At 35.3% G+C, this 26,898-nt stretch overlaps 2 protein-coding genes across 3 annotated transcripts; one reads left to right on the top strand and one right to left on the bottom strand.

The window, feature by feature from the left end:
- Nucleotides 1-28: 28 nt before the first annotated feature.
- LOC128679609 (uncharacterized protein) lies at nt 29-6,110 on the top strand. The gene is made up of 7 exons (XM_053761978.2): nt 29-241; nt 430-528; nt 1,048-1,168; nt 1,406-1,523; nt 2,535-2,623; nt 3,245-3,380; nt 3,725-6,110. The coding sequence occupies exons 1-7, from the start codon at nt 145-147 to the stop codon at nt 3,797-3,799; spliced, it is 735 nt and encodes a 244-aa protein (XP_053617953.1). The 5' UTR covers nt 29-144; the 3' UTR covers nt 3,800-6,110.
- Nucleotides 3,827-26,355, bottom strand: LOC128679607 (zinc finger protein 37-like). Of its 2 annotated transcripts, none has more exons than XM_053761976.2 (14): nt 26,108-26,354; nt 25,480-25,611; nt 24,439-25,185; nt 23,694-23,818; nt 22,494-22,568; nt 21,697-21,829; nt 20,994-21,115; nt 19,611-19,674; nt 18,697-18,719; nt 18,452-18,542; nt 18,053-18,181; nt 17,328-17,438; nt 7,464-7,579; nt 3,827-6,969 (listed from the first exon to the last, which is right to left on the bottom strand). In XM_053761976.2, exons 1-14 carry the CDS (start codon nt 26,213-26,215, stop codon nt 6,924-6,926), a joined length of 2,022 nt encoding a protein of 673 aa, XP_053617951.1. In that variant the 5' UTR covers nt 26,216-26,354; the 3' UTR covers nt 3,827-6,923. The 2 variants fall into 2 exon arrangements, with proteins under 2 accessions (XP_053617951.1, XP_053617950.1); XM_053761975.1 differs by lacking the exons at nt 3,827-6,969; nt 7,464-7,579 and adding exons at nt 13,223-14,360; nt 15,157-15,272 and having other exon boundaries at nt 26,108-26,355.
- Nucleotides 26,356-26,898: the final 543 nt, after the last annotated feature.

Genomic DNA, 26,898 nt, shown 5'->3' with positions numbered 1-26,898 from the left:
GTTTATTAGCGAATAAAAAAAAACAAAATGTCAAAATTGACAAATCGAATTTTGCGTTGCGTTTTGGATGGTTTTTGTGTTGTGGTTTCAGATCGTGTCGTTTTATGTACTGTATATTGGATATAAATCCATAAAAATATAAAAATGAGTTCTGGGTTCATAACAGAAACCGAAATATTAGAAGCTAGACGTCGCCGGCAAGAGGAATGGGAGAAAGTTCGCACTGAAGACCAGCCCAAAGGTGACAATCAATACCTATCTACCTATTTCAATCTTAGGTTGTTATCATTGTGATAAGATTTTGTTTTTACATTTCATCTCAACATTTTAGTTCCTATGATTAAATTTAACATTATCTGCCCTCTGGACATGTTGTGCTCTTGGTGACCATATAATTTGATGTTTATAACTACTAAATACTGTTAACAGAGGCCCCAGAGGAGTCATATGATACCAGGCCGCTGTACCAGCGCCTTGAGGAACAGCGTATGAAGAAGGAAGCCGAATATGAAGAGGCACATAAGCTGAGTGAGTTTATAAAGTACCTACACTTTTCTTTTTCTTTATTATTGTTTCTGATAAGTTAAAAATATTAATTGCTTTAACAATTGGATATTTATTTATTCAATAATAGACAGGTGGATTTTGCAGCAAATGTATTGGTATCAGGCAGCATTACAAGTTCTGAAGTAAAAAAAAAAACAATGATACATTAAAATAAAATAAAACATTTTACTAATGATGCAAAAACATTGCATAAACATGCATTCAAAAATTGAAAAAGGGATGTTAACCTCGAACAACATGCCACAATGAGTTTGCGGATCTCTTTTGTAAGGATGATACTCTGCAGAAGTGCGTGCTATGTGTGAAAAAATGGAAGCGATTGAGATTTGTTATGATCATGGCAAGTGGAAATCGTTAATATCTGCCTACCCCCATGGGAAACAGGCGAGATAATATGTATATAATTTATAAAAACAGGAATATTACACTTAATATTTGTTTTTATTAGTATTTTATTATGACACCTGATTTTGCTTACAGAGAACATGATCAGAGGCCTAGATGACGATGAGGTTGGCTTCCTGGACCTTGTAGAGAGGACCAAGGCTAAAGCAGCGCAACAGATATCCATTGAGGAGCAGAAAGAAATGCAGGAATTCAGGTAAATAGTAATAATAAAAATATTTGGATAAATATGTACATCAATGCCTAGCTAACAATTCACTGAAATTATTCCTACATAATTTGCTGGGTAATGCAAGATGTGACTGTTCTTCATTTGTTCCTCCTGGAACTTCAAGCTCAGGTTCTGCTAAATTATAGATATTTCTTTTATCTTGTTTTGCTGAAACAGTGTTTCTACTTCGATTTTGAACATGGAATTGTTTGCTTTCACCAGAGAGAGAGTATCTCATCTCGCGGAGAGCGAGGAGATGTCGCGGCTGCGCGCGCAGCTGGCGGCGCCGCGGCCGCCGCCCGCCGCGCCCGCCGCCGCGCACAGGAACAAGCTGCAAGGGGTGAGTGGAACGATTTCGAAAACGAACTCGTAAACGTTTACGCGTTTGTTTTCGAAAACTCCTGTCGTGATTTCTTATTTTTGTTAGTATTTGTAAAAACTATACTGGCAATTCTAATATAATTAAGTAGTAATTACATTCAAAATAATGGCAATGCATCACAATGACATTGACATGATAGATGTACGAAAATTACCAATCACAGACTGACGTGTTCTTGAAAACAACCAATCGGAAAGAATTAGATTCTGATTTTTGGAGGGAAGGTTCTTGTCAAAAGAATAGAAATGGTGCGAAACAAAAGTTCTCTAAGCATTTTTACCTCGATTATTTGAGTCATTGGAAATTCTAAAGTTATAAATTGAATGTTTTGCTTTTGTATATAAGGCGTAGTAAATGTTATGCAATTGTAGAAAATGTATCGACATTAAATGTATTGAGTGCATATTCTTTGATAATCTTCGTAAGTAGGTATTACTTAATATGGTATATCAGTAGTAAAACACACCTACGTTTGAGTATGTTTTACACAGTTTATAGATCCCTAACTTTGGAATTCGCAAAACTCCGTTGTTTTCCATAATTTTTGACAGTGAATGACAGTGCATCGAAGCTCCATACAATGCTCCGTTATTCGACGGATATCAAAACAGCGGCAGTCGGAGCAATGGGACTGCGCCGTAACTCAAAGCCTAATGACAGAACAAAATTACGCCGACTTTCCACTATTGGCAAAGTATACCAAACTTGGCAGTTTCGACGTATATTGCTGGTGTTTCCTTGCGATGATAACAGGTACATACAAATTACGCGCTGTACGTTTATTTGAGTCTGCATCTGTCTAAGTTCGAACATTTCGATATCTCAGTCAGTTAAAACCATTGAGTTTTAACCACTTACCTTACCGGAACAGTTCCCGGTAAGTCCTTTCTTCCCAGCCTGCCGTGGGTCGATTCCCACTCCATTCGAGATTTTTTCATCTCAGTATTAATTTTCAAAAATGATTCCCAGGTGATTGTAAGGAAGAGGAAAGCCAGTAACCTTGATGGGGACAAGCAAGATGAAGCTGCCGTTCCCGCCAAAAGCAACGGAAACATCAGGTTATTATCACAGAAATAAGATCATGACATATGTAATCCTGGTTTGGTTGATTGGTTGTACTAGCTTAATAATAAGTTAATTGGTTGAGTAGATAGCTACTCAACCAATTTTTTTGAATTAACGGGAAAAAGCTAGTGCTCTTATATCAGTCCCAGGTTCGAATCCCACTTGTGTCACATGAGTTTGTATAACAATCTGACTCATGTATAGTAGTTTTCATCAACCACCACTTCCGGTGAAGGGAAACATTGTGACGAAACCTGCACCCTGGTTGATTATCAACTCTTGTGTGCAATAGAGAAGGCAATGGCAAACCACTCCAAAATTCAAATTCAAAATTATTCAATTTAGGATGATATACACTATATCACTTATTGACGTCAAAAAAATTACTTAAACTAAGTCTACTGCGGACTTAAAAAGCGCAGGTGAAGAAGAAGCGGCGCAACTTTTCTCCAACGACGTCAATTAATAAATGTAGGCCTTATCCGTTAAGTGCCAAGAAAATCGTGTCTGTTTCATTTCACGTAATTACCACGAGCTTCAGCCATGAGGGATACGACAATGAAGAAGAAGTGATAAGATACTTCACACTGAACAGTATATTTTACGTGTTGTAGCAACAACCAAAATGGCAAATCACAAACAAAGACAGCGGGCACAATAAAGTGTGTGGGGATCCTTCCCGGACTAGGCCATTACGGCTCTGACAGTTCGAGCGACACGGACAACTCTAGTGACAGCGATAGCGATGAGGTTAGTATCAAAATAAAATAAATATAGACTAACCACACAGATTGAGCTAGCCCCAAAGTAAGTTCGAGACTTGTGTTATGGGATACTAGCTCAACGATACTATTAATTGATTATATAAGTAACTTGCTGCGCCCTGGGCTTCGCTCCGGTGGGAATTTCGAGATAAAAATATCCTATGTGTTATTCCAGTTTATATTCTACCCACATACCAAAATTCATAACAATTGGTCCATTAGATTTTGCGTAAAATAGTAACAATTAAAAAAACATTCACAATATTTCATTTATATAATATATTAGTTAGGATTTAAATATTTTAATTATGTCTCACTATTTGTTTTCAGAATGACAAATGTTGTAAAAGGGATTTATTAGGCCGGAGACCGGAGGAGAAGCGAAAGGAAGAAGAGAAGAGTTAGATTAAAACTAACTGAAATTAGCATAAATTATATCATTCAAGTTATATATGTGTATAAATTCTGATAACGTCTTTTTTTAAACATGAAAAGCTTTCCTTTCTATAAAGATGGGGAAAAAAATGATTGTAAAGTATATTTTTGCCATTGCAATACCAAATAGAATGGTTATGATTGGTTGATAAACAGTGTTGCTAGCCAAGAGTAAAGATATATGTATAATGTATTGACCCGAGTTTTATAATTAACTAGTGCCTGAACAAAAACATATTACATTTTATCTACTAATTGAGATGTATATTCAATATTAAAATGAAAATTTAATACTTGTGGACAGTGTACTGTTATAGCAGTGTTACAAATAAAATTTTGGATAGCATTCTCTGTGCAGTGATTTTTAAACGTGGACCCACAGATTCCATTGCAGTCACGCATCGAAATAAATTATCTTCGCCAATATTTGGCATTGAACATGTAGAAAAAATCATATTTTTCTAAAAATGGGCTGCTTAAATGACTTCATTTGTGGCTGTTCAATTTAAATACCTAATATAACGTCTTTAGAAAGTTTTAGTGATATAATAACAATAAAACTTACATTATAATGTAACCTATATTGTTCGTTACGGAACTAATAGGTAGTTAAAATAAAATACTTGGAGCTAAGAATTAGATAATTATATTTTTCTTTGTTCTTACAAATTGGTATAATGAAAAACAGAAATCGAATCGAATGACAGGAAAAAAACAATAGAAATAAACTAGATTTGTAGTGCGCGCGCACGAATCAAATTTAAATTGTCGTGTTCGATAGCCATTGGCTGCCGCGCGAGGGGTCGCGGGCGGGACGGGCCTAGTGTTGTGGTGTACTGGCGTAGACATATATCGTATAGTTTTTACAGCTCAATATAGCACATTTTGAAAATGAAAAGGTAAAATTCAATTCTCACTCAATCTTATTTTCAAATGCATTCAATATAACACAATTTTGCTTTCAATGTATGTATGTACATCTATGTTCGGGTGAAATCTTACAACTCAATTTTGAAGCAGATATCTTCAACCGATTGAGCAGAAATTTTGTGCACACGTTTAGTTTGGCGGACAATGCATTATTATGATAAGCACGGGCCGATGGTGCACCCAGGAACGGCTCCCGACAAGGGAACTCCTCAACGGTTTACTGCGCGGACATGATTGTTTTTGTCTCGCATAGATTGCATTCAAATTCTTTCGATAGTAATCAAAATCAAATACAAAGAATAAAGATTTTCGACTAGTAATTTTTTTCTCTGACAACAATAGAAGTTTGTGTCAAAAATAAACGCCCGCCTGCATGAGATGACAACCGTGTTAGTATTAATATTATAACATTTATATTATTCTCAACCGTGACGTTAGCAAAATAGCAAAATCATCGTTTTGTCGATGGAGCCACACACGACACGAGAATAGAAGAAGACATTTTTGTAAAAACTCTCACGCAAAGCACGTTCGCTTCGCATAATGCCGGCGCCACAATATCGTCGTACAGTTCGCCAAACTTTGTCGGGTTCGGTATACATTGCTGGTTTTTCATTGCGGTAAATAAAAGCACTTATACTAACTGCGCAACGTTCACGCATTCGCGTCGGCTCGTGTCTGAGTGTGGTGACATTGTGGAGCTGGCATAAGAGATGTCTTATGCCAGCTCCACAATGTCACCAAACTATATAGAAAATAGATGTATTTTCTATATATCCAACGTCTATCGGTTTCCACCGATAGACGTTTTACATGTATCACAGGGGGATAGGCACGCAGACATGCTTACTTTACGAGCTGCACTTGATCGATTACGTTTATTGGGTCTTAAGGTTAAATTAAAAAATGTTCCTTTTTAACCAAGTGTCATATACTTAGGCCTTATTATAGATACAAATGGGTATTGCTTTAGTTTTTCAAATTCAAAATTCTTTATTCAATTTAGGATGATATACATCACTTATTGACGTCAAAAAATTACTTAAACTAAGTCTACTGCCGGCTTCCAAAGCGCAGGTGAAGAAGAAACGGCGCAACAAACTTCACCGCGGCCTTTTCTCAAAGGACGTCAATTAACAAATGTAGGTCATAATTCACATTTTCGATTTTCAAAGAATAAACAACTGGTATACACAATGTTTGCAATGAATTTGGTTAGGTTTATGTTAAGTTGATTGTACCATGAATGAATAATTAAAAATAATAATATCACAATTCTCATATACAATATTAACTTCTATATGTATATTACTTATGTAATAAACCGGTTTAATAAATGAATAAGTGTTAATTGAAGTTTCATTTTGGATTCCTGCACTTAGGCGTGGGGTTCCCGCCCTAGAATAGGACGCATACTTACGTAGAAGAGGCTAAGGGATAAATTTGAAGTTTACGTAATGCAAGCTTACGTAATGTCGTATTAAACGGCTAAGGGATAAGACTTACAGGTGACAGGCAACAGTATTTCTAAAGAGGGCCGCGAGGAAGAAATATGTAAGTAATTCAATTTAGAATTTGTAATAGCTTTAGGTACCCGGAAATTAATCTGAAACTCTTTTTATATTTGAAAACCCTTTATTAGCAACAAAACTAGAGTATTGGTTTTAGGTACAGTCAGTAGCACCTTTCGTTACGTTCCGGTTCCATTGCTCCGTTGCGTTGAAGTAGCGCGTTGCAGCTCCATTGTACAAATTTTGACATTGACGGCACGCATAACGTCGGCACGTCTAAACAACGGAACAATCGGGTCGGAGCCTACGAGCCATGCCCCGTTGCGCTCCGTCATTTTCCGTGACGTCCGTCGACGGATCAACGTAGAAATTGTATTTAGTCTCGACCTAAGTATGTCTACGCGCGTCAGTGTCGGAAGTCCTTCGTTTACGTACGTCAAGTGTTAAATTCTATAGCAAACGTGCTGCGTCGCCGCAACGGCGCATGACTGAACAATGGGGCTTGGCTCTTGCATACTCTATGCCAAGTCAAAAGCGGTGAATTTACAATGGTTGGTGTGGTGCTTTCGGTTGCATCGGTTGAGGGTGCCATTTCAAAAATGTAAATTACTTTAGTCGTATCGCGGTAAAATACTGAGGCGGATTTATAGAGATCAGTCGTCTTCGTTTAGATGTTCTTCAACTTTTTTTCTTCTATTTCTGCAAAATAAATAACAAGTATGGAAATTAACTGAAGTTAAGTATATATTAGAAGAAAAAAAAAACTAACATCGGCTCCTCTCACGGCATGGTTTTGTTTTTCGTACAAACTTTCACCCCCCATTAGCACCTTAGGGGTTGATTTTTTAAAAAACAAAGTTCTATGTTTGACATCGTGTAACCATTTTTTAGCTTATTGGCAAAGGTCTCCCATTTCCTTCCATAAATCTCTGTCTATGGCAGAAAACTATTACATATATATGCCAAATTACATTCCATTCGGTTGGTTCACTGTTCAGCCGTGAAAGCTTGATAGACAGACTTTCGCATAAGTCTAGCGGTCTAGGGAGTTGCATATTGCTACAGAATAACAAACTTATATGATCACTTGAAAGCGTCGCTACTGTTGAATATTTAAAAAAAAATTTTGGCCGACGCGTCAAGTAAATTTGGGCCACGTAAAGGCGGGTCAATTTATCATTCTGTAGACTTACCGTTTCGGATGCGGCTCCTTCAGATGGACAGTTCGATAGTGGAGTTGCTGGCTGTTGGATTGCGTGAAGCGTTTCCCACACAATGTGCACGGATAAGGTCGCTCGCCTGTATGTGTCTGCAATTGTTTGTCAAATTTTAGAAAAAGGTCCCTTGTAAAAAACGCTGTGATTAGCCTTTGATCAAAAATGTCCCGGGTTCGAACTCTATAGGTATAAAGTGACGTGTGATTTTTAGTGTGTTATGGCCACACAAAAATCTGGATTCCAGTAGCGGGATGAACGGGACAAAGGTATTTTCACTAAATTACTGCAGGACCAGGCTATTGTTGTGCCAAAATACCAATGTTTCTACAAGTTTGATTAATGTGTTCGTTTGGAGTACGGTTCTCGCAGCCACCGCATGCGCACGTTTCTATGAGCCATTCCGAGCAAAACCAGTGATCTAGACCTCTCTCTTACGACCCTTAACACCGTGTCACCGTGTCTACGGTCGCTGGACGCAGACGTACCAACAAGACCAATCCACAAGACCTCCGGCCTACGGCGCTTAACCCGGGCGCTCAGTGTCTCGCACGAATGGTTTCTACATTTACAAAGAAGTGGACACTCTGTAGCTCCTTCTCGCACCTATGCTATTCTAAGTTAAGTGAAGTGAAACAGTGCAAGTGAATGATTTAAAATTAAGCTACCGGCGCTTGCGATCATATCACAGAAGAAATCATACCAAATAATTATAAACCTGTTCATTATATCACAATAATAATACTGTTGCCTATTATAGCTAAGTAATAACAAAAAGTTTAATAATTTATAGCCTGGCCAGAGTTTCGAAGCAAAATATTAATTACAACAAAAGGATTACTTGCAACTTATATCTATCCAGTCCAGAAAGGTGAATCAGCTGTGTGCCTACGCATTTTCATTTTCTACTATTTGCTCAGCCTATCTTTTTCATTTGACTACGGCGCCGTAAAGCGGTTGATACTAACGATTCCCGAAAATAAAGCTTTTCCATGCCCTTAAAGCGTACTCCACCAACAACACCAAATATGTCAAAATCAGACACTGATTTGTCAATCCCTCGCACCGAAATAAGTTCTGAGGACCTCCTTCACAATATTACCACACGACATAAAAGGCCGCGTCAGGGCTCCTCATCACCTACCCAAGTGAATCAATTTAGCAGTGAATTGAGGGAAATGATGGAGGCACTCCACACATCATCTATTAATCAACAAAAAATGATGAATAAACTAATAGAAGAGGTCGCTGAGATCAAAAAACAAAATATTAAAATCCAAAAATCTAACGTGCAAATTGAAAATACCTTGGAAAGCCTAAAAAATAGTAATGAAAATATGTTGAAAAGAATACAGCTTCTTGAAAAAGAGCGCTTTGATCAACAAAAATATATAGTCAGCCTAGAGAAGAAAATAGAGAACATGCAGCAGACTTCTCGTCCATCCAATGTAGAAATACGAAATGTTCCAGCGGTCCAGGAAGAATCGTTTACGGACCTGACGGCCCACCTACAAAATATAGGACAAGCACTACATGTGGAAATCCAACCCTCGGATATACGTGACACTTACCGCATAGGAAAGAATAAAATAATCGTTGCCGAATTTCAATCTGTTCACCTGAAGAATAAAGTTCTGGCAGCGGCACGCAAATATAATAAAGATCACAGTGGTGACCAACGACTCAACACTTCCAATATTGGCCTTGCAGGGGACCCCACCCCCATATACATATCCGAGTACCTTGCAGGAAGCAACAGGAAGCTGTTCTACGAGGCCCGAGAATACGCTAAAGCCAACAATTACAAGTTTTGCTGGACCGGAAACGGAAATATTTACATGAAGAAGGATGAGCAATCGAAAGCGATTCGCGTAGACTCTGAAATCACGCTGAACTCTCTCCTAACAAAACAATGACTATATGTCAGTACAAACCATTTGTCTGTATTATTTGAGCCTTTTATTATGAAAATTTCTTACAATATGTGTTTTTGCATTTACTTAGACTATCCTTATTTACAAATTTATCTGTTTAATAACATTTGCTGGGAATATAAAAGTTTCATATTATATAATCTACATACATCACTTATATCACACAAACCATATACATATATTATAACACTTACACTTAATTCGTTATACACAACACAAAATATGAATACGTATCTTGATAAGCATAATTGTCTATACTTAATGACCTTCTTTTTGTGGTACAGTGCGCAATTCCAACTCTATTTAAAAAATAATAATACAATAAATTTATTATTAAAAATAATATGACAGATATCAGCTCTTATTTCAATGAGTTGGAGGCGCTTAATGTATCACAAAGTTATTTATGTGCACCGGATCAATGTTTCAAATATATAAATTGTAATAAAAAATCTCTGACTGTTATTCATTTGAATATTTGTAGCATAAACTGCAACTTTGACCAATTCCAAACACTTCTTTCAACTTTAAACATACAATGTGATATTATCATCTTAACAGAATGTTGGTTATCAGTTACGCCATATCTCCCTAAATTGAATAACTTTACATCATATCAAACGATAGATGATGGCAATCAAAATGCAGGCGTCGTTATATACATTAGAAACACCTTGGATTGTAATGTCTTCGAACCTAAAATTATAAAGGAAGCTGATTGTCTAGTTTGTACACTTGGAACGGAGTTCGCTTTCATAGCTGTTTATAGATCACCATCATATAAAAACACAGACATATTCTTAAATTCTATCAATGATCTTCTATTGACCCTAAAATCCTATAAAACAGTTGGTTTAATAGGAGATCTTAATATAGATATACACACTTGTGACAGCGATAACCGTTCTGACAATTACCTCAACCTGATGGCAGCACACGGTTTGCTTCCGACGTATACCTATCCCACTCGACTGCAAAAATGTATTGATCATATTTTATTAAAAACTGATAAAAATTCCACTGCAATAGTTCTCGAATCTTCTATCACCGATCACTATCCAACATTGCTGTCGCTTCAGTTGACACGAGAAAAATCTGTTAAATCCATAACAAGTACTAAAATAAACTATGAACAAATAAAAATTGACCTAGCTTCTTTTGATTTTTCGCAAATAAAACAGCTTCAAAACGTAAATTCTGCTACAGATCTTTTGGTTTCATCAGTCAGTGATATAATAAACAAAAACACCGTTAGGTACACACCCCCCCGTAGTAAGAGAAATCTGAAGCCTTGGATTACGCCAGGCCTTCTACGCTGCATACGAAATCGAGACCGAATGCATAAACAATTAAAAAAACAACACAATAACGTCACGCTTGCGATTACTTATTCAAGATACAGAAATTATATCAATAAACTTTTGAAGAAATTGAAGAAAGAATACAATAGGCAGGCTCTAATGAGGACGAAAAATGATCCCAAATTAAAATGGAAGGCGATCAAAGAAATCACAAATATTGCACCATCACGCGTTAGTTCTAAAGCCCTCCTAAAGTCTACACATGATCCTACCAAATCTGTGAATGAGGTTAATAACTACTTTGTAAATGTTGGGAGAAACTTAGCTAATACAATAGGGCAAACTAATAAAACTTCATTTGTACCTCCCACAGCACCAGTTTCATCCCCTCGAAACTCCTTTGCTCTTTTTAATGTCACTAATGACGAAATTAATGACCACATAATGAATTTAAGAAGAGATTGCGCTACTGGGTGGGACAACATTTCATCCCGAATTCTGCAATCATCACGTGAAATTTTTGTCCCATTACTAAGACATATCTTTCAACTATCACTCACAAGTGGAGTTTTCCCAGATGCATTTAAGAAAGCCATCATTCATCCAATTTATAAGGGTGGTGATGGAGACGATGTCACCAACTATCGTCCGATATCTGTACTTACTGCAATGTCAAAATTATTGGAAAAAATTATTAATTCTCGGCTACTCAGATACCTTAATGCTAATAATATAATCTCAAATAATCAGTATGGTTTCAGAGCGGGTAGATCGACGGAGGATGCAGTATCTGCACTGGTTGATGACATAGTTGACTGCTTTGAAAAACAGAGAAAAGGACTAGGATTATTCCTAGATCTATCAAAAGCCTTCGACACCGTCTCTATCCCCAAACTTCTTTTAAAGTTGGAGGCTGTCGGTATTCGTGGTGTGGCTTTGGATCTTTTTAGAAGTTACCTGTCTAATCGGACACAAAAAGTAAAAATTGAAGAATACACAAGTGAAGAGGAGTACATAACAACTGGAGTCCCGCAGGGAAGTGTCCTTGGCCCCACACTTTTCATTATATATATCAATGATTTGTGCAAACTAACAATTCCTTTTTGTAACATATATACTTATGCTGATGACACAGCTTTATTAGTATCCGGTCGCTCATGGGAAGAAGCCCAAATACATGCAGAATCAGCCTTGGCCGTTGTTATGTCTTGGTTATCTGATAACCTACTCTCGCTTAATTTATCAAAAACTAATTGTTTGCCATTTGGACTTAATTCGACAACACTTCCTTCACATCACAATTTTGTAATCAAAGCCCATATATGCCAAAACCTGACCCCGAATTGCACTTGTTCAGTTATCCCCCAAGTAACTAACGTCAAATATCTTGGTATTATTCTAGACCAAAAATTAAAATGGCTACTACAAATTAAGTCGCTTATTTCTCGCGTGCGGAAAATGATATTTGTCTTTAAAAATCTTAGAAACGTGGCGGATTCTGATACACTGAAAAATACCTATTTTGCCCTATGTCAGTCTATTCTAATGTATGGTGTTCGGGTCTGGGGGTCAGCAGCAAAAACAAACTTACTGCCATTGGAAAGGGCACAGAGGGCTGTCCTTAAAGTGATGACACGTAAACCATACCGTTACCCAACCTCTCAGCTTTACACCGACGTAAAAGTGTTGGCAGTGAGGCAGCTCTTTGTGTTACAGACGGTACTTAAAAAACACTCTCTGCTAAAGTTTGACCCAAACCTCAACGCTAACCGACGACGACATCTTCAGTATAAGGTTTGCATAATACCACAACACAGAACATCAACAGCAGCCAGAAACTTCAGTGTATTAGGCGCAAAACTTTATAATAAATTAAACAAAGAAAGCAATATTTACTCATGCTCAAAATTTGTTTGCAAAAAACGTGTGCAAAAATTTCTACATTCATTAAATTACGACGAAACCGAAAACCTGTTACTCTAACTGTCTTCCATTCTGTATCCAAATCCTGCTTTCAATTTCCTAACAAACACACATTTATTTTCACACAACCCACACACACACACAAACACATACACACTTCACACATGCCACCTTTTGTACCCAGCAAATCAATTTAGTTAAGTTCCTAGCTAAGGTTTCATTTCTTTAGTAACTTTTAAATAAGGTTTCCCAAAAATAACAGACTAGTCTAGTTTGGGAAACCTAGATCATTACTCTGTTCTTATTGCCATAAACACTAAACTCTATAAATTTCCCTACCACCCCGGGGCAGCGGTCTCTGAGATACAGACTAACGTCTAGTTCAGAGATTGATTGTGTCTGGTTGGAGCAGGGGACTTTATAATACAATTATATAAACATGTACTTACTCCCTTTGTGTACTATGTAATGTGTTCTATGTTATAATGGCTAAATAAAGAATTTATTTATTTATTTAATGTTTTGTATGAAGAATAAAATGTTAGGTCCAATAACGATGCTTTGTAAAAAAACCACAGTATTCATAAAACTACTTTATTTATAATTTTAATTAGAATACATTATATTAACTAATTAAGTTATACAAATAAAGAATACTGGTTTTAATTGCACTGATTCACAAGAAAATACTAACAAAAGTAAGTCTCCGTGAAACATTAAGTAAAAAAATATAATAAAAATTATATAAAAATACAGCACTACCACTTTTATAAGTTACACCGATGTACTTGCGCAGAAATATTTTTTTTGCATGGCGGGAAAATATCTGAGCCAATCATAGCGCGCCATTTGGACGCGCGAACAAAACGGTTCGCTATTGGCTAATGCGTACGCGCCATGTCTGGAGTTGCCCTCAAGTGTAATGTTGTACAATTATTATGAGCGAGATAGCACGACTCCTGTAGTTTTTGGATTTAAAATCTTACGTAGTAGCAATAAGTTCGTTATTTCACTAATGTTCTCATTCGGCCAGAGTCGGGGGTCGGTTGTACTATTCTGCGCCGTCGAACAATGCGGAGGTAACTTATAAACGTGGTATTACTGTACGAACTCTAAATATGTGATGTGTAATAGATATTACCAAACATATATTGTTAAAAAAAGCTGAGATCACGTGCGTAGTGCGACTTTGATATTTTACATCACACCATCGATTTGCAGTACAGCCAGAGCTAACCAATCACAGCGCGCCATTGTGACGCAACGACAGTCACATCGCAATGTGATTGGTTCGCTTTGTCTCACTTCGAATCGATTCGATAGTGAGATGTGAAATACAACCCGCACATTGCCCTCGTGTAATAAACTTGACAAAACAGATATTTCGTAATTATATACGTTAATAGCTTTTCCTCACAACTTCGTCTTCGTATGTGAGAAAAAATCCGTTTCCCGTGGGAATTTCAGGAAATCCCGATTCTTAGTGCTCCCTTACACTGTCCTAGGAACCTACACACCAAATTTCAGCTTTCTACGCATAGTAGTTTCGACTGTGCGTTGTCTGTCAATCATTCAGTAACGCAAGAGTTTTTTATATATAGATTGCTTAGTATGTGGAAATCGACGATAGATCTCTTCCTCTAATGATCCTTGCTTGGGAATATTATTCCGATATACGATCTTCTTCACAATGAAGTTCGGATTTCTTTCTTCGATTTCTATAACAAAAAAAAAACCATAAATTAAAATTTATGCTTCAAAAATTAGCATACAAAACAACTAACCGTTCGCATTTACTGCCACAAATAAAATCTGTACTATCACATAACTTTCGTTACAGAAAGAGTTTTAAGTTTATATCTAAAAGAGAATCTATAAGAGCTTATCACTTTCTCAAAAAGTCTATGCGGGCTCCGACGCTCAATGGCTGAGGAAGAAATAGGAAAATCTGAATATATACAGGGTTTCTGGTACCAAATGCAAAACCTCCTAAAGACTACTCGGGTACATCAAAACAAGCAACTTTTATTCTACGATTTTTCGTGATTCGTAGTTTTTTTTTTCATATAAAAAATAACAATCTAATTTACGATTGTACACATCTTAACTCTATGTAATGGCCAAGCAACACGAGACAGTACAGCAGCGTTATGTAGCGGAATTGAACATAGAGTTAACGTTTTATAGAAACGACATTAAAACTAAAATAAGGAAAAATTGTGTATTTATTACGTTTAGACAAAAGATAGTTAGTCTCTATGTGCCTTATGCGCCTTTGGAAGGTTATGCGTTAGATACCAATAACTCTGTATATAAGTATATGATTTTCCGGTTATTATACATTTATGCAACAGTTTACTTGTGTTTATAAATACTTTTTTTAATGCACCAACGTTTAAACATTTTCAGTTTAATACCAAGGTTTGACTGCAGAGAGTGCGTCATGTCATTAAGTCCACCTACTGTTAACTTTTAAATTGTGCAATAAAGTTTAAATAAATAAATAAAATAAACCTTTTAGGATGCGGTTGTTTCAAATGCACCGTTCGGATATGGAGCGCTTGGCTGGCCGCTTGCGTGAATCTCTTCTCGCACATCGTACACGGAAATGGTCTTTCTCCTGTGTGTACCTGGATTTAAAACGAAATTATAAAAAATTACACATATTGTAATTACTATGTGTAATGAAGTGTCATTGTGTCATTACATGTGAATTTGCTATTGTGTTTTTGATTAAAACTAATTAAATATATGTATATTAATTTGCGTTTATTTTTTTCTATTGTGTCCCGCATTTGACGAAATTACTCATAAGGTATAAAAATCCCGCTTCGCCCAAAAAAACTCTGGCAACGCTGGTTTAATTACAGTTTTGATATTATCAAACTAAAACAAAAACATTAATATTTTTATATGTGGTCGTACAAATCAAAAGGGACCTTATTGCGCCCGGCACTTACGCCATTATGCCGTTGTTTTGTATTGGAACAACGGCAATAAAGACCCAAGTGCCAGCCGCCATAAGGTCCCTTTTGATTTGGACGGCCACATATAAAAATATTAATGTTTTTGTTTTAGTTTGATAATATCAAAACTGTAATTAAACCAGCGTTGCCAGAGTTTTTTTGGGCGAAGCGGGATTTTTATACCTTATGAGTAATTTCGTCAAATGCGTATGTCAAATGTCTCTAGTAGTAATTAAAAATACGAGCTAAATCGTTAACCAATCAATGAGTTTAAAAACAAACTCAAATGGTTAATTCCCCGTCGTCGGGGCCACTGTAATGAACCAGTTATAAATGAAATAAAAAACAAAAATATCTATACTATTATTATAAAGAGGTAAGCGTTTGTGAGTTTGTATGTTTGAGGCGGGTAATCTCAGAAACTATACCGAACCAAAAATTCTTTCACCATTATAAAGGTACATTATCCAAGATTGGATGTAGGCTATATGTATTTTATCTTAAAATTCCCACGGGAGTGAAGCCCCGGGCGACATCTAGTATTAAATAAAAAAAGAGACACTTGCCTCCTTTCCAGCCCAGGCGAAGAACGAACACTAACTCAAATCACCTTTTTTATTTATTGATATGCATATTTTCATTATTTTTAATATATATTTTAAAATAGTTTTTCATTTTTAATTAGCAATAATTGTAGTTTAATTATATATTTTTATTTATGTACACAACAGGAAGACCCAAGAAGAAATGGATGGAGTGTGTCAAGGATAGTATGAACAGGAAAGGAGTATCAACGGATATGGCAAATCACAGAACGAAATGGAAGGAACTTCATACTGTGCCGACCCCGCATGAGTGGGATTAGGTCAAGAAGAAGATTTATGTACACAAAAATCTTAATATTATTAAAATATATTTTTTTACATTACACTAACAACTAAAAGAGAAAAAAATATGTTTAATTTAAAACAATTATTAAGTAAGTATATTAAGATTGGTAAATAAAGATTAATATTTTATCTCGATGTTAGATAATTATTATTGTTTCCATGCATTTTAGAATCAACACATAATATTATCATTGTTTTTAAACCGGGTCCACAGCAGTTATATATAAACATTTAGGTATATGTAGATATTCTATACAGGACGAATTTCGGATGTAAAAATTTAGGTTTATACCGTTACTAGCTGCGCCCCGGGGCTTCGTTCCCGTGGGAATTTCGGCATAAAAGTACCCTATGTATTATTCCAGGTTCTATTCTACCCGTGTACCAAATTTCATAACAATTTGTCCAGTAGATTTTGCGTGAAAGAGTAACAAACATACACACATCCTCACAAACTTTCGCATTTATAATATTAGTAGGATTTATCTTTGCCAAGAAGATCTCTGCTTTAGTTTTACGTGATTTTTTGTATAAATGCACTAATATCTTTCCTGTTTATACCACTACTAGTTTATGCCCGCGGCTTCGCCCGCGTGATTTCCCACGGGAGCAATTATTTTTCCAAGATGAAGGGTATCCTTAACGCATAAAAAATTCAAGAAGAAGACAAACAAACTTTCGCATGTATAATATTAGTTTGGATTTTATTTTTCTCATTTTGTTCTATGTGTGTTTTCTATTTTTTCGTGTCATATATTTTGACAATAAAATATTTCTTTACTTATTTATTACGTAATGAGAAAAAAATCGATGAATTACGTAAACTCACCAGCATATGTCTTTTCAGCGTGGAGTTCTGCACGAAGCTCCTGTCGCACAGGTCGCATTTGTACAACTTCTCCCTCGAGTGCATGTTGAGATGCGCCATCATGCTGCTAAACTATAAATAAAATTTTATCTATACTATGATTATAAAGAGGTAAGCGTTTGTGAGTATGTTTGAGGCGGGTAAACTCTGAAACTAGCGAACCGATTTCAAAAATTCTTTCACCTATAGAAAGGTACATTATCCAAGATTGCTATAGGCTATTATATTTTATTTCAAAATTCTCACGGGAGCGAAGCCCCGGGCGACATCTAGTATTGTAGAATCTGAATAAGGATCTGTCAATACAATTTAAAGTTCGTGGATCAACGAAATCGATTAAGTCGTTTTTGAAATATACATTCAATTTTGTAAAATTTCATGAAAAATTTATTATTATTGATTTTATATAAATAGTAGCAGTAGCCTTCAGGAGGTTTGCTTTTGATACCAGTAACCCTGTATATTTCTTTATTATATACTAGCTTTTTCCCACAACTTCGTATGTGAGTCAAAATCCGTTTCCCGTGGGAATTTCAAGAAAGCTTTCTACGCCCAGTAGTTTCGGCGTTTAGTTTATAATATATATATATATATATTAGATGCTCACTAAGTACATAGTGTAGTGCTAAACAAATTATTGTGTTCGCGAGGTCTAAGTTAATATTAAACAACTAGTTAACTCTAACCGCTAAGTCGGCCCCACATATTTCGCATATCGTTCTCTCCGGAGTCCCGGGACAGACAAATGTGGTGCGAGGGTGCTCCTTTAAGTGATGTTTTCGACACTGCATCTGTGATTCGAAGTGTTTGCCGCACTGGAACAAAGATAAATATATATAGACACAATATAAACAGATTGATTTGGACCCGTAGTGTGTTCCGAGACTTGTTATTGGAATAATAACTCAAATATACTTAATATTTATAACACATACAATAACACATACATTTCTATATTTAAATGTACATACAATATACATATACATACAAATTTTGAAATGTTCAATATAAGTTGATGTAGGTATTCCATGTACTGAATATATAAGTGAAATCTTTAACATACGATATAACATTTAAAAAAATACCTGGTAACAATTCATTGGAGTTTTCTTTGACACCCTCACACAAGCCCTCTTCATAGGCTTCGTTAGTACCAACGTTGGATCCTGTTCCCTCCTAAATATGGTAAAGAATCGATTTAAAAAATGTTATTGTGTACAACGCAAATCCGATGTTTTACTGTACGGAATAGAGCTCAAAATGGAATAGAACATGAATAACTACTGGCAGGTGACATTAAGTAACACTGGCAAGAAAGAAAAATAAATACCTTATTCGAATTTCTTCTGCTAACTGTAACAAAATAATGTTGTATATTAAAAAGAAAACATTTAAAATAGGGTTTAAGTTGCATTTAAGACAAATCCATGTGTTAAACACCAAAAAATATATGGAATTGGGACAAGTGACGTCACGCATTAAATTACAAAAGTATTTGACATCAAAAGTATTGGATGTGAGGTATCAGGAGCTATTGCAGATCTTATTAATTGTAGTGTAAAAGAGGGAACATATCCTTATGATTTAAAATTTGGATGTGTTCGATCTTTATTTACATAAAAAAGGGAATCGAGAGGATTATGCAAACTACCGCCGAATCATACTGCTTTCGTCTATAGATAAAATTGTCGAAAAATACATGAACAATTACAAACATTCTATAGGCTAATATTATAATTCAAAATCAATTCGGATTTCAGAGGGGGAAAGGCACATCCGATTTACTAATTAAATTCACAGATGAAATTAATGCACACCTGAATAGAAGGCTTTATGTGTGTGTTCTCTTTATCGACTTTTCATGTGCTATAATGATATAATGTTTGTAAGATCTTTTATAAGATAATAAATTTAAAATAAGAAATAAAACTAAAAAAACATATTGGATAAAATATTACAACTATGAATACCACTAGTAGGTATCGCGTGATTGCGCGAACAAACATACAGTCAGATAGACAAAAAATATATTTAAAAAAATGTTTTGGCTTCTATTATTTCCCATAAAGACCCCCTTATATATTGTTTTTTTAATATCTCCTATGTACAGACAGTTTTATTATATGTATAGATATATATTCTATTGTATAACCAGACAACCACAGGGAACTACCTAATTGAAATCAAATTATTAAAAAGAAAAAAATATATTAAAAATTAATTAAGAAACAAAAAATTACTTACCACCGCCTTTTCCTTTATCCCGCATACTTTTTTCTGGAACCTTAACAGTTCATTGTTCGGATCGCTAAAAATAAAACAGGAATTTCACAATAGCAATTTTTCACGCACTCGCTTGAAATATTATGGCGTGTTTTGTACAAAAGACTAAGAAAATATAGACGATGGACGAGTAACTAAATACAAATAAAGTTTTACGACCTCGGTGGCGTAGTGGTAAAAGTACTTGCCGCTGAACCGAGAGGTCCCGGGTTCGATCCCCGGTCGGGGTCATGATGGAAAATGATTTTACTGATTGGCCCGGGTCTTGGATGTTTATCTATATAAGTATTTATTATAAAATATAGTATCGTTGAGTTGGTATCCCATAACACAAGTCTCGAACTTACTTTGGGGCTAGCTCAATCTGTGTGATTTGTACCAATATATTTATTTAATTATTTATTTAATAAGATTTTCATAAAATAAATCTGAAAGTTGTACAATAAATTAGATTTATTTTCACAGCGCTTCGTGATTTTAACCAAAATCAATCATTTATTTAGTAATAAGCCTTTATATAACGTTTATGTTTTCACGTCATATTCTGAATAAATGATATTTACCAAAGCTACAAACTACTAGCATTTCGGAACGACCACTGCTGAAAAGAAATGCCGAAAGAAACTGATTCAAACATCCCTATCATGCCAGAAGGGCTTACCTTTTTTTTTTAATACAAATTGATGTATATTTTTTTATCAGTAACATAACATTAACACAATAAATAGTCATGGTCATATTATCAAAAGTTATACTGGAACATATTACGATTGTGATCGAGTGCTGATGAAAGGAAAAAAATATATGGTTATATGTATAATTTTATCGATAAATAATTTTAAACATATATGTTATCGATAAAATTTGAAAAAATTAAAATCATGTTAATTTTGTTAAAATTTGTGATTCATAAACAATATTTTAATTCTTTATACAACTTCTTTTTACTTGTAAGTACTCTCAGCTTATTTTTTGATTAAACTGTGGTTAACGGTGCTGGTTTAAGCCGGGCCCGCTGCTGAACAGAACATTTGTTCAAAAACATAAATTACAACGATAAAATTATGTTTTTGAACAATGTTCTGTTCAAAACATGGCGTAAAGTTACACAATTTTTTTTACATGTATTTTATACCTATTTCAAAATAATCTAAAATTGTTTGTTAACCCAAACACGTGAAAAATAAAGTGTCAGTTTGGGCCAGGCACGAGATGAAGGACAAAATATTTCTAATAAGCACTTAGATAAAAATCGAAACGCTACTGAGAACCAGCCCTTACTTGTATGAGTGAAACGGCAGATATGACGCGGTCTACAGCTGTCTCTATCTACGGCATACTCACACAATATCTTCGGTATGGTTAGCGGAATGAAACACATGTTCCTCGTAAGCGGCCCGAGCTTCGAACTTGATGTCACATCGTTCGCAGTAAATCGTCTCCGTGTCGATCTTGGCTGTATTCTCCTGTCAAAATATATCATCGAGTGTGTTATTACTAACACTGGTGTCAGATTTTGTTCTAAAGGCATCTAACATTACTTTTACGAATATTTTTATTATGTATATCTCCTTGGAAATTCATGCGAAGCGGTCTGAATCATGTGAACCGACAGGTTCCAGGTTCGAATCCCACTCGTGCCATATGAGTTTGTATACTAATCTGACTAGTGTACCTACCTATAGCAGTTTTCATAGACCACCACTTGCTTCCGGTGAACGGCAGATATGACGCGGTCTACAGCTGTCTCTATCTACGGCATACTCACACAATATCTTCGGAAAAACATCGTGAGGAAACCTGCACACCAGTTGATTATCAACTGGTGTGTGAAACGGTGAAGGTAATGGCGTAATGGCAAATCCACGTAATGACCACGACCCTCAGTCATGAGGAATAAGATAATGAAGAAGAACTTCACCTCTTTGAGGGGCTTGCGTGGGGATATAGTATGTGTGCGGTGTTTAAAACTATTACTACATAAATTATGTGGGTTTTTATTATCAGAACGGTGACACAGTCCTTCAAAATAGTATATAAAACTTACATTCAGATAATTAACATGCGTCCGTTTCTTGTGAACATCCAAACCTAATTCGCTGACAAACGACCGGCCGCAGAGAGTGCACACGAAGTTTGTGCGGTGGGTCGTCATGTGAGAATAGTACGTTGACGAGTGGCTGGTGGGAAAAACGGGAATTTTAGGAAAACCGCACCAATACAAAATACAATTCTTGTGTGTTTGAATAAAAAAAAGAGTTATTAATTTAGAAATGGGGTAAACAACATATGAGCTGAGCTGGGTCCTTTTCAAATTGCGAGCACAATGTAAAGTTTTTTTTATTTTTTATTACCTAGTTTTATTTTTTATATATGTTTTGTGTTTGAATTTAGAATAACTACTTCGAAATGCGGCAGTTGATTTAGTTTAAAGTCATTTTTTAAAGTGAGATTGTTGACTCGTAAATTGATTTAAAACTAAGTCCACAGCCGAACTCCAGATCGCGGGTGTAAGAATGGTGGAATAAAATTAATGCATAAACGGGAATTTCCTACAAAATATTAATTAACTTGAGATTGTAAACCCACTTCTCTTATAAAAACATCTCTAGATAAATCTAAGCCAAAATTAAGTTTGTATGAAACTACTAACTAGCTGTGCCCCGGGGCTTTTTTTTACTTTTTATATATAAAAAGTAACCTATGTGTTATTTCAGGTTATATTCTACCCGTGTACCAAATTTCATAACAATCCGTCCAGTAGATTTTTCGTGAAACATACATACATACATCCTCACACACTTTCGCATTTATAATAATAGTAGGATTAATTGAAACACTTACGTGAATTCCTTGTAGCAAACATTGCAAGTTCTTATTTTACCATTATGAGATTCGTCGTGAAATATAGCTGATTGTCTGAAATTTAATTAAGAAACTTAGTAAAACCAAGTAGTACAACCGGTTGGACAGAGCTGTTGTGTCACGGATGGAAGACGCTTGTCAGGAATTGTTTGCAGTTTTGTGAGATTGACGAATGTGAGTCCACGTGTTTAGGATGATAATATTGTGTTTCTCTAAGAAATTATTGTAAGTGCCTATTATTTCTTACTAAATACTTTAAAAGGATACATATTGTGTACCGTTGTATTTAGCTAAATAAATAAATCACAGCCCCGTAAGATCAACCATCACATCATTGTTATCAGTTTATTTATTTTCAGTAGCTATAACATGCCCCACTGCTGGGCAAAAGGTTCTCCCCTCTCTCTTTCCACGTGTCCCTTTCTTTGGTCTTCTCCGTCCAATGTCTGTCGAATGCCCTAAGCTCATCCGAGCGTCTAGTCCTAGGCTTACCTAGTCGCTTTCTGTACCAGTCAGTTGGAATCCAAGTTGCAAGAATGTTATTATATTATTATAGTTAATATTTGTTAAGATTTCTATTTATTAGATCTATATTATATATTGCATGTATGGCACTACTAATTGCGCTATCGGTAGTACCACGAAAAAATATTTTTTTAAATACTACCAAGTAAGCAAGCATGTGGTCCACCTGATAGAAAATGGTCACCGCAGCCAACGTACGTACACCTGGTGAATCAATGATATTTAACATCAACCATTGGAACAGTGTGGGCGTATCTAGAGATGTTGACAAGAAGGGGCCTAAGACCAGAGTTTTTCTATAGAAAAGTCGACTATAGTTTCAGTCTTACTTATTTCAACATTTTTTTGTAACACATATTTTTATTTACAACTAGCTTTTGCCCGTGGCTTCGCCCGCATGAGTTATTCTGTGAAAGCGGAACACAAACTTTAACCCCCCATTTTAGTCAATTGGGGGTTGATTTTTGAAAAAAAAATCCACGCTATGTTCGAACTTTTAACTATCATCCTCATCATTTAAGAACGTCATTCTTGTCGGTGGAGTTCCTTCCATCTGTTTCTATACTTAGCCATTATTTTGACTTTAACTTCATCAAAATTGGTTAGCCGTGAAAGCAGAACACACAGACATTTAATTAAATCAATAAAACTTACTCGAGAGGGCACACGAAGTAACATCGCTGGCACTCGAACACATTATAATGCTGTTTCATGTGCTTTTGAAGCTGGTGTCCCAATTTGAAGCGCATTTTGCAAAACCTACATTCAAGGCGTAGAGACTGAAAAAAAAAGAAACTAAAAGAAACATAGTAATTAGTTTTCTAAATTTAAGACATAAAACAAAAAGTATATTTTCCATTTTATTTAAGGGTGATATATATTGTATGAATGAATGAATGAATATCTTTATTGCATGCATGTGTATTAAGAATAGTTTTGTAATAGCACTAAGCTTCAATTGTAATTCCAATAGACAAAAACATGTATTGTGTTTGATTCGGATAGGTACGTAGTTTCTATGTTCACTTCATTACATACATAAATTAGAATAACTTTTATTGTGAAACACACACACACAAACATAAGAAAAACTTAGGTACCTGAGTTTTTCTAAGCTTTCCAGGTGTGTGCGCACATTACAACAAATCTATTATTTATATACTATACTAGATGTTGCCCGGGGCTTCCCTCCCGTAGGAATTTTGAGATAAAATATAACCTATAGCAATCTTGGATAATACACCTTTCTAATGCTGATATAGTTTTGGAAATGGAAAGGTTCAGTAGTTTCCAAGATTACCCGCCTCAAACATACAAACTAACAAACGTTTACTCTTTATAATAATAGTAGAGGTCAATAAAGCTACCAAAAGAAATAATTGTTCTAAATAATAATTACCTGATTGTGTCTCAAAACCATATGCCTATCATAAATGTCCACATTTGAAAACCATCTATAACATTGTGTGCATTTGAACGGTGCATTTACATATTTACTGTCCACACCTTTAGCCTCAAATCGCTGCATTGCTTCATCATCTGTCAGGTTAATCTTCTTCCAATTGCCATCACTTAATTTAGGCGGTCCATTTTTGGACCTTTGAAATTTAGGAACCTTCTTCACAGGCTCTAAGTGTAACTTTCTATTTTTCAATTTATTTCGTACTTTTCTCGCTAAAACTTCATCGTCAGACGAAATTGGACTGGGAATATGTGTTTCAGATTTGTGTAAATTATGCTCAGGAACTTTTTCAGTTTCGATTCTATCGTCATTCAAATTGGGAATGTTGTCAAAGAGAGCATTATCGTCAAATTCATGATTGTTCTGATCGAAATTTGATTTGGTTTCATGTGTAGTTTGGACATTATTACTCACACTCTCCTTTTCATTCTTAACATCTATTGAATTGTCAAAATTGAGCTCTCTCGTGTCATCTTGACATTTTTCATCTAAATCATGATCATTTCCTAAACAATGTTTATTGATTATGTCTATTTCGATTTCATTTTCCCATTCCTCGTCGCCATCATATTTGTAAATAAATGTCTTCACTTGTTTGGAAACTTTTATTATGCTCAAGTTCAGTATAAACGGTGGTTGTGATTTCCTTTTCTTGTATATCTTGTGTACTTCATTATAATTCAGCTGAAAAATTATTTATTTATTTACACACACTGTGACAGTAGATTTGGTAGAGTTTTTGTCTTATGTCTCTCTCTCTCATTATATGTCTTAACACATAATGAGATTGTTTAAAAAAGTGAATTATAAATTTTGAAGACGACACTGTTATTTTATTACTGGCTGCCTGCCTGACTTAACTCTCTTTTTAGAAACACTATTGTAAACTGTGTCCTTTAGTAGTCTTGTATGATATGCATGGGATGATATGGATTGTTTTCTAGGGTGAAACCACACACCAAGTTCTTAAAAACTTACCTTATTCTTAAAAATCAGATCTTGCAGGGTGTTTTGTCCATTATAACATTTTTCTTTAAACTTATGAAACTTGTGGAGCATTGTGGCACATTCATAGCAGAAATATTGGGGCAGTATGTCTTTGCCTTTACTCTAAAAAAATGGTTTTATGATTTTTACAAGGTCTATTCATTTATACAATTCATTATTAGAAATAAGATGCCAGCACTACACTATAGGCAAACAGTTTGCCAAACTTTGTGGTTTGCTGGATTTTCCTTGTGACTCACAAAAGCTCTAAAAAAATTATGCAGTGTACTTAATTCGTGTCCGAGTTCGGTGATAGTGTGTAGCTGGCATTAAAAATAAACATACATATAAAGTACTTAAAAGTTCATAACATTAATTTTAATAATCATGGTACAGACGCAAATATATTTTCATAGCTGTAACCGTAATTCCACCATAATTTGTACTCATAATTCGGCTTTTCGAATTCGGGACACTAGCGCAAGCACCAGACGAGAGATCGTTCCTCCCATTCTGTGACTATTCACCCACGTCGTAATTGGGATAGGAATACTATTAAAATATGATGATATTCATTAAATCCTGACAAAATATCATAAATTTTCTAAGAAATACGTACTTTAAAAGTCATTAATTCTTCATAATAAAACTTCAGCGGTAATTGGTCGTATTTATAAAATTTACACATTGTCCGCAGACATATTCTGCATATTTTAAGGTCGCACATATTTTCAGGATATTTGCCATTAAATAATGTTTTATTTTACATATATAACGGACTAAAATGAGTTAAATAATGAGAATTATTTACAAAACACCAAATAAAAATTACAACAATAGACGCTCCTGTAGTTTGACAGTGATAGATCACAGAATATGTTTTTTTTTTCTTCTTGTGATGCACAGACATTTAATTTATAATTATGTCTGTGGTGTTATGGCTCTATTGTTCGTTCGTTCTTTGATGATAAAAATGCAATTTCGCCCCACAAACATTTTGGCCGATAAATACCTTTTACTACCATTCCCAGGGAGCATAAAAAAATGTCTATTATCATTACAAATTGACCCGTTGTCTGCAATCAAATGTTGCATGTTAGATTTCTCCTATTTCTAGTTGACCTACAGAGTTGAAATTTGCCACGTCGCTTCAGTTTCCATGACATTGTATTATTATGATACATGACCAGATGGCGCAGCCCGGACCGGCTCCAAACGAGGGAACTCCTCAACGGTTTACAACACGGTCATGGGTCTTTTTTCAGACGTTAAATGTCCATACTCTCTGACAACAATAAAAGTTTGTGGCAAAAATTAAGCTGTAGTTATATATACCAGTAGGTACTACTTTTGAGATTCGCTCCGTTCTATTTTTGAGCTTTTTCTTGTGCAGTCTACATGTAACTCTTA

Source organism: Plodia interpunctella, chromosome 22 (genome assembly GCF_027563975.2).
Source record: "Plodia interpunctella isolate USDA-ARS_2022_Savannah chromosome 22, ilPloInte3.2, whole genome shotgun sequence".
Taxonomy (NCBI): domain Eukaryota; kingdom Metazoa; phylum Arthropoda; class Insecta; order Lepidoptera; family Pyralidae; genus Plodia; species Plodia interpunctella.
This window is presented reverse-complemented; position numbering and strand designations above follow the sequence as displayed.